Source organism: Geotrypetes seraphini, chromosome 3 (genome assembly GCF_902459505.1).
Source record: "Geotrypetes seraphini chromosome 3, aGeoSer1.1, whole genome shotgun sequence".
Classification (NCBI taxonomy): Eukaryota; Metazoa; Chordata; class Amphibia; order Gymnophiona; family Dermophiidae; genus Geotrypetes; species Geotrypetes seraphini.
In genome coordinates, this window is record NC_047086.1 from 176,896,509 (window position 1) to 176,917,242 (window position 20,734).

The following is a 20,734-nucleotide window of genomic DNA, read 5'->3' on the forward strand; positions in this document are numbered from 1 at the left end:
CCTGTCCTACTCCATCCCCACAGGCTCTGGCCCTGCCCCACGTTTAACCATGGGTATCCATCCCTATATAATTCTCTAGTCTACAGGATAAGGAAGAGAGGGAGAGAACACAGGGGCTTCTGATCCACAGCTTCTCCTTGTGACTTACTACGGGACCGATGCTGAAAGGTCTTGAGCTAAAGCCAACAGCGCAGACCCCGATCGGTGCAGAAACTGAGCTTTGCAATTCTCAAAGCAATGGTATTCAAGTCATACGTGCCTTGTGAAACTAAAAGCAAGGGGGAGGAACGTGCCTGGCTCAGGTGCACAAGAGTTTCGTGGTTAAGTGTGGCTCTTGTGCACATACCCAGGCAAGAGCGGAATTGCAAACATACATTGGCACCATTCTTCTGTACCTTCAAATATAAGCTTCTCAAAAATTGTTTCCACTTGAAAAAAAAAAAAATCATATTTAAGTGCAGAAGAATGGTGACGACGTGTGATTGCAGATTCTGTTTTGCTCAGACACACACACACACATTTATTTCTCACCATCAGCGTTTACAAGCTGCACAGGCTTCCTTCTGCTTCTACAAGAAGGCAAAATAAGCAGTTTAAGGTGAAAATTCTGAAGAAATCTTAACAATATAAGTACATAAGAGCTGACATACTGGGACAGACCACGGTCCATCAAGCCCAGTATCCTGTTTCCAATAGTGAGTGGCCAACCCAGGTCACAAGTACCTGGCAAGATCCCAATAAGTAAAATATATGTTATACTGCTTTTCCTAGGAATAAGCAGTGGATTTCACCACATCCATCTTAATAATGGCTTATGGACTCCTCTTTTAGGAAGTTATCCAAACCTTTTTTAAACTCTGCTAAGCAAACTGCTTTCACTATATTCTCTGGCAACAAATTCCAGAGTTTAATTATACACTGAATGAAAAAATATTTTCTCCTATTTGTTTTAATAATAATAATAATAACTTTATTTTATATACCGCAGTACCACAAACAGTTTAGAGTGGTTTACAGTGTAAGAGACTGTACATTTACAGCGAAGATACAATGAGGACTGTACATATTCAGTAAAGGTGTTTATACAGCGAAGAACATAATCTACCACTTACCGTAGAAGCTTCAATACATGCCCCCTAGTTCTAGTATTTTTGAAAAGTGTAAACAATTGACTCGCATCTACCTGCTCCACTCCACTCAGTATTTTATAGACTTCTATCATATCTCCCCTAAGCCATATCTTCTCCAGGTTAAAAAGTCCTAGCCGCTTTAGCCTTGCCTCATAGGGAAGTTGTCCTATTCTTTTAACCATTTACGTTGCCCTTCTACGTACCTTTTCTAATTCCGCTATATCTTTTTTGAGATGTTTTTTATTTCCCCATTGTTGACTTCTATGCGACTGTTCAGTTCCTAGTGATATACGAGTACTGTGGCCTGCTTGTAGAAACATAGAAAAAAGCGGCAGAAAAGGGCTATAGCCCACCAAGTCTGCCCATTCCAAGTATCCCCCCCCCCCTGAATTTACTCCCTTAAAGATACCACGTGAGTATCCCATTTTTTCTTAAAATCCGTCACGCTGCTGGCCGTTATCACCTGGAGTGGGAGTCTGTTCCAGTGATCCACCACTCTTTCGGTGAAGAAGTACTTCCTGGAGTCGCCATGAAACTTCCCTCCCCTGATTTTCAGCGGATGCCCTCTGGTGGTTGAAGGTCCCATGAGCCAGAAGATATCATGTGTATTCCAATTGTTGTTTTGCTGATGTGTTTATGTTCTGCTGCATTATTTTTATTATTTTATAATAATAAAAATTATTTAAAATAAAAATTATGACACACATCAACCTCTGTCTTTCATTTTTCTCAGAGACTTTCTTCTAATTTTTAGTCAGCTATCAGGGGACCTTAAGGATCAAATATTCAAAGGATTTATTATAATGAGTGTGTACGTGGAAATCTCATGACAGCAGAGGGTCTAGACAAGAGCATGAAGTTTAGCATTTTGGTCCATTGGCCCTGAAGATGTGGAGCAAAACGCTGGCCAGCATCGGCCATGGGTTGTTGATTGTCTGAGATAAATTGGAATACTGAAATGTTAAGAGAGAACTATAAAATCTATGAGAAAACTGTCTACAAATTACCAGTTAAGTAAATATTTCTTGAGCTTTTTGACTTAAAAACTGTTATATAACTGGATTTACGGAAGATTTTTTTATGCCAATGATGAGAGATTTAGCTCTTTAGGCTAATAAATCGCTTGGAGCTCTTTGAGGCTTTTTTTCTTCCATCTTTTTGTGTATTAAGACTGCTGTTGTCCGATTTCCTTATACATCCAGGGTGGGAATGTATTACTACTTTAAATAAGAGTACTGCTTTATGTATATTTCTTATAATATTCAATAAAATTATTGAATTAAAAAAAAAAAAAAAAGAGTGGGTTATTGGAAGGATAATTGTATTATATTATTGATTAAATAAAGGGGGTGGGGGAAGATTACTTTCGAATATTTGTGAGTTCAAAGTGCTTTTCTTGATTTGTTACACGTTCAGATTCATATGTATTGCACTATTACTACTTAAAAATCAATAAAGATTTATAAAAATAAAAAAAAAGACTCCTGTTGTCTTTGAATTTTGAGAGAACTGTTACAATTTGAGCTCTCCTATAACTCTATTTCAGTTAGATATAGTGTATGTTTATTATGCTAGTCTGTGCTTGAAAAAGAAGTTTAAAAAAGTGGTGGTTTTTGGGGGTTTTTTTTGCTACAGACCCGCTCCCACCCGCAATTTCAGAACAAGTGCTGTTCACAATCTTGGGGTCTTGTGACAAGTCATATTTCAAGCATATTTCATTTTCAACTGATTCGTTTCAACTTATCTAGCCAACCGCTTTAATTAAAGCGATCCTACCCAATATGTTTTCCCCTACCCTCACTATCTCCCTCTCTTCTCCAGAATATGTAACTTTCCCCCCCCTTCCCCTCATATCCTCACCTTCATGTTAGTCAAATTATGCCTTTAATGTTCACTCACCACATTTTATATTTTAAATTTTATCTTTGTTTTCCTCTGTATAAATTGTATTGTGAACCGGCCAGATACTTGGTGATGGTCGGTATATTAAAAAGTTAATAAACTTGAAACTTGAGAAAAGCATCTTGCCTGCATTTATTTAGCCATTGTTTAAGATTGTACTTAGGGACTCACAGTTTCCTTATTGATACCTATTAATTATGTTGATATCCTCTATAATAAAACCCTAAGCGCGCATGCGCGTTCCTACCTTCATGATCCCTGACTCCGTGTTGTGTGACTCTGTGGCCGTGTTCGATTTGCGGCGTGTGCAGCGTGCAGCAGCTTGCGGCGCATGCGGTGGTTTGAGCAGCGCCGAGAGCAACGGCAGGAGGGTGTCCTGTGGCCTGGACGAAGCGGACAGGGTTCAGGTGATGCCAGGCGTCTGGCTGCTACTGCTGCACAGGGAAGTGGAGGGGGAGAGGGAAATGGGGCTGCTTTGGGGGTGAAGGGTATGCTTGGGGGGGAGACAGAAGGGGGCCATGGAGAGACAGGCAGGCATGGCACAACAGAAAGAGATAGGCAGGTAGGGGACCAAGGAGAGAGACAGACAAAAAGAAAGACAGACACATCTATTCTAGCATCCGTTAATGTAACGGGCTTAAAGACTAGTTCTTTTAATAATAAATAATATTGGGAAATATTATATCCAGAGGCTCTGACTGAGAAAACTGGGGGGCCTGCCTGCGCTGTTCTGTCTAAGCTGAGCAGGAGTCTTCCAACTGCATTGCTGCTAGTGAGAGGTAGTTTTTCAATTCTTAGGGACAGGCAGGTTCCCTGGAGTCCTGCAGAGGTTTCCTGTCCTTCACAAATGAAAATCTGATAGTGAAACAGCACTAGGGTTGCCAGATTTCCTCTATGAAAAAAAAAGAGGACACCTAGCCCCGCCCCATTCCACATCCAGTTCCGCCCCATTCTGCCTCTCCCCCCCACCCTGCCTGCACATGAACCTCCCTGAGCTCGGGACCGCTTCTGCACATGTGCGGACAACAGCACGATGATGTCACACGCATGCATACGACATCATCAAGTCAACGGCTGCCCCTACGCAGATGCCTTCCAGATGCAGTCCTAAGATTGGGGGCTTCCAAAACCTGGACAAACTGCCAGGTTTTGGAAATCCCTCTGGGCACCTAGTTTAGAGTTACCAGATGTCCAGAATTCCCCAGACATGTCCTCCTCAAAATTGAGCTGTGTCGTTGCGCCACATCTGTGCATGCGCGGATACAGTCTGGGGGGGTTGGGGCGGAATGGGGCGTGACAGATGGAACGGGGTGGAATTGGACGGGCCTGGGGGCGTGGCCATGGGCCCGGATTTTCCTTCAGGAAAATCTGGTAACCCTAACCCACAGTCCTCTAAAAAGAGGCCATGTCCAGGTTTTCCCAGATGTCTGGTAACCCTAGACAGCACCTTTTACTGGCAGTGTAAGTAGAGAGCTCCCGTTCAGCTTAGAGGGAACAGTGTCTGCCTCTCTCCCAGTCCAACCCCAGGGAGCCAAAAGTGACCTTCCCTCCTCCCTGCCTGGTTCCAAGGAGCTGTAGGATGACTTGACTGTCCCTGAGGAACCACAGGAAAGCCTGTCTCTCTCCCTTTCTGGCCACCAGAGGGCCTGCTTCTTTTCTAACCAGCTCTGGAAAGTCCTGCCTCTCACCCTGTCTGACACTGAAAAGCTGCAGGGCTAAATTTACAATCCAAATTCTAAACTTCTGTTGTTTTTACCCAACCGACTGTTTTATCCTTTTATGTCTCGCCTTTTCTATATCAATTGTAGTTCTTCCCTACCATCCCATTGTGTGACTGCATGTCTTGGTATGTTACCCCTTTTCCTTGTTTTTATATGTTCTAATGTAATTTTACAATTTGTTTTTATGTAATTTTACAATTTGTTTTTATGTAATTTTATTTTGTTAACCGCTTAGAAACTAGAATAAGCGGTCAAAAAAATATTTTAATAAACTTGAAACTCTTGGGCTGCTTTGGCTCCTATTACACTGCAGCCAGAAATCCAGTAAAGTCACAAATGTACAGCAACTCATTTCATCTAATATAGCTAGGGTTACCATATGGCTCCAGAAAAACGGAGGACAGATTGAGACATCCATGTTTTACTTCCACCGAAAGCAATGGAAGTAAGAAGGTCAAAATAGAGATCTGGGTTTTACTTCCATTGAAAACAATGGAAGTAAAACCTGGATATCTCAATCCATCCTCCTTTTTCTGGAGCCATATGGTAACCCTAAATATAGCCCTCCATGGAAAAGCCTTCCGATGGAAATGAGTTTGATAAAAAAAAAAAAAAAATGTACTACAGTAGAATTTATGGAAAAAGCACAGAAGAGCAGCACCACAATTCCTGTAAACTGTGCCGAGCTCCACGACTATGGAGATGGTGCGGTATACAAACCTAAGGTTTAGTTTAGTTTAGTTTAGAAGATGTAACTCAAATAATGTTTGCACTAGTACACAAGATTGGAAAAGGGAAGACGAATTGGGCCTTACGATCTTTATCTGCCATCCTTTCCGATATGTCTCTTGGAAAGCAATACACAAAGAAGTGCATCTCTCAGCTATATACCACAAACAAGGCTGAAGATGTACCAATAGTGCTGGAATAAACTGCAGTTCACAAGTAAAGTCACTGGGGTAAATTTAGGACACCAGATTACGAGCAGCAGATTTTCAATCTCATTTCACAGTCTGCTACAGCAATTGGCTGACCCTCCTGGGATATATCAGTGGGAGGTGGCTCATCTCCCTTCAGGGTTCCTCTACACACGTCAGCATTCTCATCTCTGCCAATGTTATTTAAGCCAGCACCCCAGCCAAAAAGGCCAAGACAAGCTGAAGAGAAAAAATTAAAAGACAGCACAAAGAATGCCAATTGAAACTAAGATGTTTATAAAAAACTGAGACTATTCATGCTATTATTGTTTAAGCAGAACTTCTCAACCCTCTCCTGGAAGCAAACCCAGCCAGTCAGATTTTCAGGATCACCTCCGTGGATATGTATGAGATAAATCTTCATATATTTTTTATTCATTAGTTTTAATGCTTGAATTAGTTTCTTAGAATTTTATTACCGTATGTATGATGTTATTATTATATTGTATGCTGTGTAAACGGCTATGAACTGCTGGTAGGCGGTATATACAAATAAATTATTATTATTATTTTGGGGGGGACACACATTATATACAAACCTATTTCACTGGGGCAATTCTGAAAATTTGACTGACTACCGTATTTTCGCGGATATAACGCGCGCGTTATACGTGATTTTACGTACCGCGCATACCCCTCGCGCGTTATATGCCTGAGCGCGGTATACAAAAGTTTTTAAACATAGTTCCCACCCCGCCCGACGCCCGATTCACCCCCCCCAGCAGGACCGCTCGCACCCCCACCCCGAACGACCGCTCGCACGCGCTCCCACCCGCACCCGCATCCACGATCGGAGCAAGAGGGAGCCCAAGCCCTCTTGCCCGGCCGACTCCCCGACGTCCGATACATCCCCCCCCCCCGGCAGGACCACTCGCACCCTCACCCCGAAGGACCGCCGACTCCCCAACAATATCGGGCCAGGAGGGAGCCCAAACCCTCCTGGCCACGGCGACCCCCTAACCCCACCCCGCACTACATTACGGGCAGGAGGGATCCCAGGCCCTCCTGCCCTCGACGCAAACCCCCTCCCCCCAACGCCCGCCCCCCCCCCAAGAACCTCCGCCCGTCCCCCAGCCGACCCGCGACCCCCCTGGCCGACCCCCACGACACCCCCACCCGCCTTCCCCGTACTTTGTGTAGTTGGGCCAGAAGGGAGCCCAAACCCTCCTGGCCACGGCGACCCCCTAACCCCACCCCGCACTACATTACGGGCAGGAGGGATCCCAGGCCCTCCTGCCCTCGACGCAAACCCCCCTCCCTCCAACGACCGCCCCCCCCCAAGAACCTCCGACCGCCCCCCCAGCCGACCCGCGACCCCCCTGGCCGACCCCCACGACCCCCCCACCCCCCTTCCCCGTACCTTTGGAAGTTGGCCGGACAGACGGGAGCCAAACCCGCCTGTCCGGCAGGCAGCCAACGAAGGAATGAGGCCGGATTGGCCCATCCGTCCTAAAGCTCCGCCTACTGGTGGGGCCTAAGGCGCGTGGGCCAATCAGAATAGGCCCTGGAGCCTTAGGTCCCACCTGGGGGCGCGGCCTGAGGCACATGGGCCAAACCCGACCATGTGTCTCAGGCCGCGCCCCCAGGTGGGACCTAAGGCTCCAGGGCCTATTCTGATTGGCCCACGCGCCTTAGGCCCCACCAGTAGGCGGAGCTTTAGGACGGATGGGCCAATCCGGCCTCATTCCTTCGTTGGCTGCCTGCCGCACAGGCGGGTTTGGCTCCCGTCTGTCCGGCCAACTTCCAAAGGTACGGGGAAGGGGGGTGGGGGGGGTCGTGGGGGTCGGCCAGGGGGGTCGCGGGACGGCTGGGGGGGAGGGGGGGTTGCGTCGAGGGCAGGAGGGCCTGGGATCCCTCCTGCCCGTAATGTAGTGCGGGGTGGGGTTAGGGGGTCGCCGTGGCCAGGAGGATTTGGGCTCCCTCCTGGCCCAATATTGTCGGGGAGTCGGCGGTCCTTCGGGGTGGGGGTGCGAGTGGTCCTGCCGAGGGGGGAGAAGAATCGGACGTCGAGGGGGGGCATCAGGCTTTCAGGATGGGGACAGGACTTCAAGGGGGGACAGGCAGATCTTCAAGGGGGACAGGCAGACCTTCAAGGGGGACAGGACTTCAAGGGGGGACAGGCAGACCTTCAAGGGGGGACAGGCAGACCTTCAAGGGGGGACAGGACTTCAAGGGGGACAGGCACGGAGAGGCGGGGCAGTGCACCGAAAGTCAGGGCGGGTGAACGGTGAGTCGGGGCAACCAGAGGAGAGTCGGGGCAGTGCACCGAAAGTCAGGGTGAGTCGGGGCAACCAGAGGAGAGTCGGGGCAGTGCACCGAAAGTCAGGGTGAGTCGGGGCAACCAGATGAGAGTCGGGGAGGGCGAAAGGAGAGTCGGGGTGGCCAGAGGAGAGTCGGGGAGAGCGAAAGGAGAGTCGGGGTGGCCAGAGGAGAGTCGGGCAGCATGCGCGTTATATGCCTGAGCGCGGTATAGAAAAGTTTTTGTACATATCATCGTGATTTCTGCGCGCTATACCCCTGTGCGCGTTTTACAATGGTGCGCGTTATATCCGCGAAAATACGGTAGATATGCCTCTAGGAGAGGGTTGAGAAGCACTGCTTAAGAATAAGACTAGCTGAAGCAGCTGTAGATAGCTCTTCCGCCTTAGCCGTCTCATATTCATAACTGTTGAAAACGCAGCTTTTTGTTCAAGCATTTTTTAATGTTTAATATTTAAGATATGGTCAGGGGCCAGTGCTGATGAGTCAGAGCAGTGGTTCTTAAACCTGTCCTGGGGGACCCCCAGCCAGTCGAGTTTTCATGGTATCCCTAATAAATATACATGAGGCAGATTTGCATGCCTGTCACCTCTATTATATGCAAATCTGCCAGCTGTTAGCATAGCTGGGTTTAATACAGGTTTTGACAAGTTCCTGGAGGAAAAGTTCATAGTCTGCTATTTAGACAGACCATTGATTGCCCTGGGATTGGTAATATGGACTGCTGCTACTATTTTGGTTTCTGCCAGGTACTTATAACCTAGATTGGTCACTGGGCTATATGGACCATTGATCTGACCCAGTATGGCTGTTCTTATGGCTAACTAACCAATTTGTGCTAATAATTGGATACTAATTGTTACTAACTGGTACCAGTTTGAATTTGCGTGCGCATCTTGCTGTGAGTACATGCTATTCTATAACAATGATCTTGCAAACATTCCTGCTTACTTTGAAGTGAAAAGAAACTTTGAAGACAGAACATCTTGTACGTAGTTTTTTTTTTGTGGCAGAGCAAGATTCTGGTTTGCAATGTTAGTTCATTCTATGTGTAGGGGAGGGTTGGCACTGCCCAATCTTGATCTTTATGGGAAAGCCTGCCACCCATACCAAATTTACGATTGGCTTAAAGCAGTGGTCTCAAACTCAAACCCTTTGCAGGGCCACATTTTGAATTTGTAGGTATTTGGAGGGCCGCAGAAAAAAATAGTTAATGTTTTATTAAAGAAATGACAATTTTGCATGAGGTAAAACTCTGTAGTTTATAAATCTTTCCTTTTGGCTAAGTCTTAATAATAATATTGTAATTTATAGCTAAAGAGACATATGATCAAGAAACTATTTTATTTTACTTTTGTGATTATGATAAACATACTGAGGGCCTCAAAATATTACCTGGCGGGCCGCATGTGGCCCCCGGGCCGCGAGTTTGAGACCACTGGCTTAAAGACAGCAATACATACACTCCTATAGAACTGGAGTTTGCGTTACATGCTCGTACTGTAGAATTACCAAAGTGGCTACAATGGAGTAAATTGGTGTATCCATTAAGAGTGTTTTGGGGTTGGTGGTGTAGGTAAAATCTTTGAGAGGTAATGCTAGTTTTCCAGTAGGAAATACTAAGAGGACATTTAGACACTGAGAGAGGAAAGAGCTTACTCGAGTTCACAATTTGATAAACGATGAGGGGAAGATAGTTCCTTTAATGCAATTATGCCACATATACACTCTCAACTTTGTGGATGTTTTTGCATTTATGCAAGCGAAGCCTTACATATATACAGTACAAAAGCTTTAAAATATGCTGTTTCCTATTAAACTAAGGCTTGAACTAGTTCACATTACTGAATTCTACCTCTTATTTCAGGATTCCCCATATCTGTCCTAGGGATATCCATGACCAATTTGCCTTAAAGGATATCCAGAAAGAATATGCACTAGAAGTCTGCATGCATTGGACACCCAATATAAACAATGCAAACTTGAAATCTAGTCTTTCTGATAGAGCTATATGAAGGGGTGCTGAAAAGTTCTCATGCCAACCGATTTCCTAAATTCTAAGCATTATTTTGCCACTGTAGCTGAAAATGGTGCTATTTATTTTTGCAAAGTGCAAATTTGCAAAATCTTAATGCTGTTTTGACATTGTTTCAGATCGTTGATTGAACCATGTCAACAAAAAGTGTGGAATTTTGAAGTGTGGAACTCCAAGCCATCATGAAGTTCCTATTCCTTCAGAAGAAAACTCCAAAGGAAATTCATGAATGTATGATGCAAACATTGAGTGACAAACACCTATCATACTCCACAGTGAAGAAGTGGTGTGCAAACTTTCAGCGTTGAGATTTCGAGACCGAAGATGCAGCAAGGTCTGGGAGGCCTCAAACGGTGTCAACTCCTGAAATTATTGACCATGTCCATAACTTGATTTTGGCAGATTGGCGAATGTCAGCTAAAACAATTGCTGAGATACTACAGATATCCAAGGAACGTATTGGGTGTATAATCCATGAGCAGCTGAGTATGCAGAAGCTGTCAGCCAAGTGGATGCCCAACTGTTTGAAAGCTGATGAGAAACGACGACGAGTAGACACTTTCATGTTGCTTTTTCAGCATTTTCATCGATCTGGTGCCAGCTTTTTGGAACAACTAGTTACTGTTGATGATACATGGTTATACCACTATGATCCTGAGACAAAACAACAGTCCATGCAATGGCAGCACTCGGGTTCTCTAAGGCCAAGAAAATTCAAGACCCAAAAGTCAGCAGGAAAGGTCATGGCCAAGGGGCCAAACAGTTAATGCAGAATACTACTATAACTTGTTGTGCCGATTACAGGAGGCATTGAAAGAAAAAGGAGAGGGAAGCCGCAGAAAGGAATTCTCTTTATGCAAGACAATGCACCTGCTCACAAGGCTGGCAAAATGATGGATGTTTTGACGCAGTTGGGGTTTCAGTACATAGACCATCCACCCTGCTCACCAGATCTTGCTCCATCTGACTATTTTCTGTTTCCAAACCTTAAAAAGAGTTTGAAAGGATGACAATTTTCAAGTGATTCGGAGATGATTGCAGCAGCGAAGCAGTATTTCAGTAACCAGATATCAGAGTGTTTTTTGAAAGGATTATAGAAACTTCAGACATGATGTGCCAAGTGTGTTGAACTTAGAGGTGAATATATGGAATAACTTGTAAGTTTCATGGCTCCATGTCATTCCCTTCTTGGTTGGACTGAACTTTTCAGCACCAGCTAGTCGTTTGATTTTTTTTACACAACACATTGTTGTGCCATGAAATTGCAACTGCTATAAAAACAGGTAAACCAAATTTCATCACATTTGCCCAAGTGTCGTTTTCAGAGCTTTTATTGTAAGTAGGTGAAATGGCAGTTTACTAACTCTGGTAAACAAATACAAAAAGAAAATTAGAGAGAGAAAGTCTAAAACCTTGTCCAGTCCCCTCAAAACCACTTCCAAAATAGTACAGATTATTCAAGTTCATTTCAAAGGCTTAGATGAAAACCAAAGCAACATCATACATCTAAAAAAAAACTCTGACTGATCTTTTTCAATTTGTTTAGCTTTCTGTGTTTATGCTGAATTCAAATCCAAGTATAACACTTGTAGAGAATAGCCACGACAGGGGACACACAAGACGAAATAAGCAATAACTGAGAAAAAAAATGTTTTGCTGCTTGACTAATGCCCACAATATTAGGAGGACTCAAGTCCAAAACTCCAAAATGAACAGGTACATATGTACTGAAAGCAACAAACCACTATTCTATGCATCCAGATTGCGGTTTAATATCCTGAGAATAGATTCATCATTAGGGTTATCAGACATCTGGATTTACCCGGATATGTCCTCTTTATAGAGGACTGTTCAATCGTCCAGATGGCTTTTCAAAACCCGACACTTTGCTGGGTTTTGAAAAGCGTTGAGATCGGGACCACATCTGGAGGACATCTGTGCATGCGCAGGTGCAATGCGGTGACATTACACGCATGCGTGCAATGTCCAGGTTTCCAAAGAGTTTATTATACCGACCATCTACGTCAGGGATCTCAAAGTTCCTCCTTGAGGGCCGCAATCCAGTTGGGTTTTCAGGATTTCCCCAATGAATATGCATTGAAAGCAGTGCATGCACATAGATCTCCTGCATGTTCATTGGGGAAATCCTGAAAACCCAACTGGATTGCGGCCCTCAAGGAGGGACTTTGAGACCCCTGATCTACGTATATCTGGCCGGTTTACAATGCTAAAAGTATAAAAATAAATGTATGGCGGGGTAAAAGAAAAATTATACAAAAAGAAGACTAAGGGCTTCTTCTATCAATCCGTGCTAGCAGTTTATAGCACAGAGAGCCGCGCTAAATGGCCCCGCTGCTCCCAACGCTCATAGGAACTCTATGAGCATTGGGAGCAGCGCGGCTCACCGCGCTACAAACTGCTAGCGTAGTTTGATAGACGAGGCCCTAAGACACTGACATGACTGGACATGACAGGAGTTGGGGGGGGGAGGAAAGTTGATAATTACATCATAAATAATAAAAGTAAAAGGAAGTACGAGGGGAGGGGAGGGTGCTGCAACTAGAGAAAGGTTTTTATCATGTGCTTTGGAATGCATCTTGGAATAAAAAGATTTCGAGTTTAGTTTTGAATTTATCGAGAGAATTTTCCTGGCGGAGATGAGATGGCATGCCATTCCAGAGTGCATTACATCCGTGCATGCGCAGGTTCACTCCAGACTCACTCTGAAGAGATGAGATTTGTGTGGGGCCGATGTTGAGGGGATGGAACAAGGTGGGGCCGGGAGTGTAATGGGGGCGGGGCCAGTGGAACAGGGTGGGGCCATGTGTCCTCTTTTTTCCCCGATCTAAAATCTGGTAACCCTACTCATTGTGGGACGAAGAGAAGAGGGTCTTCCTCCCCCACTCTATTCGGTAACACCCTACTAGAAATAAAAGTAGACAATTGTGCTGGATCAAAGAAAATATACTTAGGGCTCCTTTTACTAAGCCGCGTTAGGGCTTTAACACGCGGAATAGCGTGCACCACATTGCCTCACACGTTAGACCTTAACGCCAGCATTGAGCTGGCATTAGTTCTAAAAGCGTAGCGTGCGGTAATTTCCTGCGTGCGCTAAAAACGCTAGCGCACCTTAGTAAAAGGAGCCCTTAATTTTACATTTGCAAAGAAAATTTTAGAACAAACAAAGCACCCATTTGCAGCCCATAAAAAAATAAGCCGTCTCCTTCTGCGGCAGGAGGGAGCGTTTTTATTATCTAATTGTGTTTGGCACAAAACATGTTTGGTATAAAGCTTGAATTGTGATCATATTGAACTCATATTTATCTTTTTATTTCCTTTTTTTTGTCTTTTTGAATGCCCTGCAGAGTTTATTTCCGGATAATAGAACTGTTTTTTGCTGCTCCATCCCACGTCATTTCACTTTGATTATTACGCACCTAGGTATATTACCAACCTAATAGCACCAGGACTAATTACATTGTGGTATCTCTTATTTTGAATCCATGTATGTCAATTCATCTTTTTTTCCCCTTTTTTTCCTTTACTGTTTTAAATGAATCAACTCACATAAGATGTTATCAGGTATGGCCTTATCTTTTAAAATATATGACATCTTTTCATTCTCTTCATAGTTTTACTATTTAAATATTTTCAGGTTTAGTATTCTAATCATTTCATGCTTCTATTACTGGTTTTATATCCTTGTTTCATAGACTCTAGGGGCTCTTTTTATCAAGCCGCGCTAGCGGTTTAGCGTGCGTTAAACTGCCGGCCGCGCTAGCAGCTACCGCCTCTTGAGCAGGCGGTAGTTTTTGGTCAGTGTGTGATGAAACATTGCGCGCGATAACCCCGCTAGCACGGCTTGATAAAAGGAGCCCCTAGGATTCCTGAGGCAGGCTATTTAGCCGAAACCTGGCCTGTGTCATGTTGAGTCAAGTCACGATATGTTTTATCCCTATTATTGAAGATCTGGACTGCTCTGCTTCTTTTTTTGGATTGACCACTAAGGAAGCAAAATACTGGGCTAGATGGTCTTGACCCAGTATGGCTATTCTTATATTCTTATGACTGTCGCCCGATACAAAATAGGGGACCATAAAAAGCATGCAGACAAAAACTCAAATCAGAGAACCAGACTCTGTATGTTGTGCAATACCACAGAAACAGAAAGAAATGCATGCTCTCCTGTATAGAACAAAATAAAGATTACAGATGTAAATTTTCAACACTAACATCATTCCATTTCTAAATTGAAAATAAAATCATCTTCCCTACCTTTGTTGTCCAGTGATTTTATTACTCAAATCAATTTATTCCCATCTCTGCTTTTGCTTCTCTCTTAACTCTGTTTCCAGAAACTTCTTCTCATCTTATCTACGTTTATGTTTGCCATTGATTTTTTATGTTTGACTTTTTCACTTTTCTGTCTTCTTAATTTTATCTAGTTTTCCATCTCTCTACCCATTAGATCAGGCCTTCCTCTGGCCACCCCGAGACTCTTCCTCTGCTGCACCCCACCCATGTGAAAAAACAAAGCTGCAAAACAGGAAAGGACCCTGGGACTGGCCAGAGGAAGGTCTAATATATCGCTGGCAGTAACCACCTCAAGTTTCCAAACTTGCGACTGAGGGGAGAGCGACCTACAAACCCAAGGAATGAGGTGGGGAGGCGATGCTAGACTTGCTAAATTCTGGCTGGGGTGACAAGGCAATTTTTTGGGGTGGCATTTGTCACCCCATAGTGATGCCTATGCCCAAAACTGACATAATCTAATTAATACATAAAGAAAAAAATTCATTTGTCTTCCTTTAACTGATTATTGCTTTTGTTCTTGTGTCTCTTTTCTGCATTTACCTTAACTCTTTCCAGGTTCTTCTGACATTTCTTCTGTATATCTACCATCCACTTTCCCTCTGCATCCCTTATCCGTCCTATCAGGCATCTTCCCTCTGTGTCTATATCCCTCTCCCCTCCCCCGAGTCCAGCATTGCCCTTCAGTGTTTCCTGTCCCTATGTTCCCTTCATGCCCTGCATCTCTTCTCTGTGTCCCTGTCCCTCCCATGACCAGCTTCTCCTTTCGCTTCCTTTCCTCCTGCACTTTACCCCAACTCCCCAACCAAAGGCCAGCATCTCTCACCTCCTCTTCCTCCTCTTTTTGGTCCTGATCTCTGTCTCTCTGTCTTCCCACAAGTTCAGTATCTCTTCTCCTCTTTTTCTCCACAGCATCTCCTATGCCCTTGCAGATCTGGCATTTCTTTCTGCTGCTCCATCCTCCTGTGCAAGTATGGCACCGTTTTATGTCCCCCCCCCCCACCTCCTTGTGTGTCCCCCATCTCTCTCCTATCCTCCTGCAGTTTCAGTGTCTCTCGGCTGCCTCCCCCCTTGTGGGATTTGCATCATCCTGTACAAACTGAGTCATGGCAGCTGATTGGCAGAGGCAGTGATATAAACACTTTGGCCTGCACCTGGCCTTTGCTGTCCTGCCTCCTATGGTCAGAAGTAGCAGAAGAACCCCCCCCCCCACACACACACACACCCACTTCCAGTCAGCTGCCAGGCCTCTAGAAGACCACATTGTGTGTGTGTGTGAGGCCACAGGCTGATGCCCACCTGCATGTAATAAGAAGAGAATGATGACGGTCACTTGGGGGGGGGGGGGGAGAGGGAGGTATGATGAAGGGAGACAGAAAGGTAACAAGTGGGATGGAGAGCAGAGGACAGCAAGCAGCCCCTACCATTAAACAGCCCTGGGCATTTTATCAGGCTTGCTCAATGGTAGCTACGCCCTTGGGAGTGGGGTTCATTAGTGGCCTGGCACAGTATGTGCAAAAATAGCCCATCTGGCGATACTGTCCCTGAGCCTTTTAGTTTATTTAATATTCAGCCTTTCATATAAGCAGCAAAGCAGTTCCCAATCAAAACTGATATAAAAAACCAAACAGGACAGCCAAGTTACTAAGAAATTAGAGTATCATTACGAAAGAAAACATAATGACACTACAGAAAAATGACAAGATGCAATGAGGCCATCAAAATCCACAGAGTACAGATCAAATAGGAATATAAGCTTGGTTATTTGGAATGTTAATGTTAACCACAAAAACCTGTGAGAATAACCAAGTCTTTAGTACTTAGAGCCCCTAATACAGAGTTTGCGTTTCCTGGGATGGCTTCCATAGAGACATTATCAAACCATAATCAGTACTTGTAAAGGTGTAACAATACAGAGTTAGCATTTTCTGAGCTGAGCTGCAAGGAATGAGAATCCTTACTATATAGGAAGGATGATTTGTCTCCAAAATCTTTTTTTTTTTTTTTTTAACATTTTTGCAATTTAAAATATAAACACAGAGAATAAACTTTGCACAGAAATGTGCCTTACATATAAAGAAAAACTCAAAAGGAAATAGAACAATCAGGCATACTAATTCTATTTATACGCAATGGCATGATAGTCCACAATACTGGATCGCTATAATCACGAGAGACTGAAAAGAGGCAATTAACAAAATAAAAAAAATGAAAAAGGGGGCAAGCAAATCGGACATTAATTTCCCTACAGAATATTTGTTTAAGGTCCATCAGATGGTATATAAAAATGGTCTAGTTTTGTAATGTTCAATTCCCAAGGTACATGTAAAAGTTCAAAATTTCTAAAGTCCCAAAAATTAATATCTTACTAGTCATTTGCAATATGCTAAATGCTAACCCGTCCATAGAATATAATGGGCATTTTAGCATTTGGCGTGCGCTGAATCGGCTAGCATGCCTTAGTAAAAGACCCCCTTAGTTACTTATATTCAAGTGCATAGCAAAGTCTGGATTCATAAATGAACACGTTTTGTAATAATTCACTGGTGCTACAAGTTGTATATCTATTATAAGATGTATAAATCGGAAGAAGGACATATAAATCTTCCAATTTAAAGATCTGTTGTTGACACTACAGGATTTGAAAATTCATTTTCGGAATAATTTTAGATGATGAGTGGATTATTCTGAAATGGAGCTAGTTATCCACACTTAAGATTGATTTGGCAGAAACTGGAAATACTGCTTCTATTCGGGATTCCGAAGGTCCTGATGTTTTCCTCGTGCCGCCACTGGAATCTCTTACTACATCAGACCACAATGGCTGCAGTAATTATATCCAAACATAAATCTGGAGTAAACTGACTTTTATGACATCATAAACCTTCTGGCCACCAAAGCCAAGACTCCTGACAGCAAATGAAATGGAAGACATAAGAGCTGCCTCGGCAGTACCATTGTAAACATTCAGCCTCATTGCACTGTGTGTTCACTAAGGAGGGGTGAGACAATAACTGCACATTTTTCTCAGCAATAACTCATTTGGTTGATTGGCTTAACCTCAGTCAGGAACTGGATTATTAGCTTTTAAAATCACCCAATTAAATATTAAGAGCATTCAACCTGTAAATCAGACAGAGATAGCAAATGCTTTTAAGGCAAAACAAGCCGATTGGTCACTGAGAAATATAATAACCAAGATCAGTGGTTAAGGGCATTCCTTCACAACTGAGAGGACTTTCTAACTGCAAGAGAATACTAGGGGTTGGCTGTCATTTGTAATGACAAGGGAAATATTAACGACATATCCCACGTCATTGGAGGTTGCTAACAAACGAAAATGAGAAAAAACATGGCATTTTATGTGTTTATGTGTGGGGGAGGGGGGTGCTGATAATGTGTTCTGTTTGCAATGGAGGCGCACCCTTTCCCCATAGCACATGCATGGGGGGTGGAAATTACAAACATAGGTTAAACTGGTTGGAACAGAAATGGATCTATAGGTTAAACACGGTGGTGCCGGGAGGTTTAAACCATGAAGTGGAATGGAACACTTTACTGTAATGTATGCCCCTGATTCGTTATTTAAAGGAGTGATGTCATAAAGTAGGGGAGGTACTTATACTGGAGAAAAAAGACGCCGCGGCCATCTTTGTTAGATCAGTAAATTTGGATATCGGGATGGTCTGTTTGAATTGAAAAAGGGTGAGCATATAGTTTATAGTTATTTACTATGTGGTTCCCTTAAAGTTAAGTAAAGATATGTTCATAAGAAATAGGGGGATGGGAATATAATGTCTTCTTTCATTCCTACAGGGGATAATATCTTGATAAAGCCTCACGGCGAAACATGTCGATGTGACAAGCCCCTACCCGATCCTATCAAGGAAACAACATATGCTTAAGATAAGTTAAAATTTTTATTGCAAATTTTTATTGCAAATATTTATGAGAGCACTATGCACTTTATATAAGAAAAGAAATTAAAATAGTAAGAAGAAAAAAGAAAAAACGTTTTAAAAGATAAAAATTTTTTTTCGAATGGGCGAATGAAGAAGCCACAGCCATAGCCACCAAGATTATTTTGTATCGCCGAAAAAAACGGGCGAACAAAAATGGCATGTCTGAAGCCCTAATTAGTTGCATAAATGTTGATGAGATAGTAGAGACATTAGTCCGTTGACATTGAATATAGAGTATGGACTTATGTTGAAGAAAGGACTGGGACATTTACTTTTCTTTCTGAAAGTATGCATCCTCTTTACACCAGGGACATAGCTGGGACTCAATGGGCCCTGGGTGGGAGGATTCAGATATTCCTCCCCCCACTCTGGTGCCCCACTAAATCCAGTACCCCTCTAGGTCCAGCACGTCCCCTCCCCCTAGCCATACACAGCTACTTACTCCCCTGTAAGGTCTTCCACAGCTACAGCATCACAGACAATGCTAAAGGCTATCTCTTTGGCTGGCGGAACCTTCTTTCTGCCGCATCCCTCCCATAGGAAGTTGTATCATTGCAGCAGGACACGGCAGAGGAAAGGTTCGGCCAGCCAGAGAGGTGGTCTTTAGCACTGTCTTCGATGCTGTAGCTGTGGAGGACCTGGTGAGCAGGTAAGTAGCTGAGCATGGAGGGGGGTTGAGATGCCAGACATGGAAAGGAGGGCTCAGCTGCAGGGGCCCCCTGCCATTGGGCAGACCTGGGCATTTTGCCAGGCTCGCCAGTGGTAACTATGTCTCTGCTTTGGACATTGTGCCTTGCTCTTTGCAAAGAGGTTGCACTCTTAACGGCATTGCTCCGAAACAAAAACGAGGACAAGCTAAAACACAATGAACAATGCTACAAATAACATGGGAAACAAAAAAAATAAATTTTGGGGCTGCCCACTCTTAGAGCATATTGCCAAAAGGACCCATAATGGTCTTCTTTATAGCAACTCTACTCCTGTTTGTAATGGAAGTGGAATGGCCCAAAGCATCCAGATTCCAAAGTTCAGAAAGTCAGAGATCTGGCAGGACAACAGACACAGAACCAGTCTAATCAAGTGCTATCGTCAACTGGGTGACAACTGGTTATACCAGCTTGAGAGGAAAAAAAAAAAAATCTAACTTAGCAAACTGTTATTAACACACTTCTGTGCGAGAGGCCTCATTGACTGTTAGACCATCTGGCATCCTTTGCTGTCTCTCATTCATACACAACAGGGTCTCATCAGTCTCTGAGTGAGACCTGCTGGGTCTTGCAGAGGTGTCTTCTTCCTCAGGTCTGCTGCCTGTGCCCATGACCTTGGAAGCAATTAGAAGGTCCTAATTAGTAAATGAAATGTATGTGCCTGGCTGCAGCTGGTTAACTACAGTGCAGAACAGCTGTCTCTAGTGGATGAAGCCTGCGTGCGTTCTCAGTTTGTTAAAAAAAACAAACAAACAAAAAAAAACACAACATTTTAGAAAAATCAGAACTTGATAAATCCCAGGTGCCAGCTTGCCAAAAATTTTACTCTGATAACAGGGATTTTGTGCTCTTGTAGTTTTATTTTTTAATGGTCTATTGGTGTACCACTGTTGAAACTGTTCTCCCATTGCACAATGCAACCTTGCTCGAGTTTGAGCTGTGTGGTACAAAACTCTGCTATTCTTGTGGTCTGAAGCTTCACGCGATCACGAGACCAGTGCCGGAGTTCATGTACTGTGTAGCTCAAGCTTGAGCTGAGTTGCATTGTGCAAAAGAACTGCTTCGACAGGGACACAGCAAGAGGCCACTAAGAGAATAACAAACGGAACATAAATCAGGAGAGAAAACAAGGGAATTAAAAAGGAAAGAAAGAAAAGGGAAAGTAGTAAAGGAAGAAAGAGGGGAAGGGAACAGAAGGGCAGGGATTAAGAGGAGAAATGGAAAAATTAGAGGCATAGAAAAGAGGGAAACTGGGGGGAAGAAGAATAAAGCATCGCTCCATAGCAGCAGTAAAACAAGAAACAGTAATGTATGATGCAAAATCTTCATGCACCTGTGCTGTTGAAAGCTTTGCACTTCCTGCCCCCCTCTGTTGCGGTAGAGGCAGGGCATGCATTACTGATTTTTGCCTTACTGCCACTATTCCACTGAGAAAGAGCCAAGTAAAGTTTGAGATGAGAACGTGTTGGACCAGGGGTTGTAAGGAGAGAGGAAGATGTTGGACCTTGTTGGAGGATGGGGATAAGAAGAGATGCCAGATTGATAAGGGAGGGGAAGGGGAGGAAGACGGGGAGATACTGGATCTGGTTGGTGGGGAGAGCCAAGAGAAGATGTTAGACTTGGTTGTTGGTGGTGTGGGGGACAGGGAAAGGGGGATTCTGGACTGTGTTGAGAAAAAAGAGGGGAAAAGAGTAGATTTTAGACCTGGTTAGTGGGCTGGGGAGAGGGGA

At 43.9% G+C, this 20,734-nt stretch overlaps 1 protein-coding gene across 4 annotated transcripts in view; it reads right to left on the reverse strand.

The window, feature by feature from the left end:
* Positions 1-20,734, reverse strand: part of RSPO3 (R-spondin 3) — a 231,684-nt gene that overhangs the window by 173,271 nt on the left and 37,679 nt on the right. The window contains exon 2 of one of the 4 annotated variants that reach the window (XM_033938933.1): positions 532-569. The exons of the other annotated variants lie outside the window; for them this stretch is intronic. Coding sequence (XP_033794824.1) covers positions 532-569 — 38 coding nt within the window. The remainder of the gene's footprint in view (positions 1-531; positions 570-20,734) is intronic. 4 annotated transcript variants of the gene reach the window in all.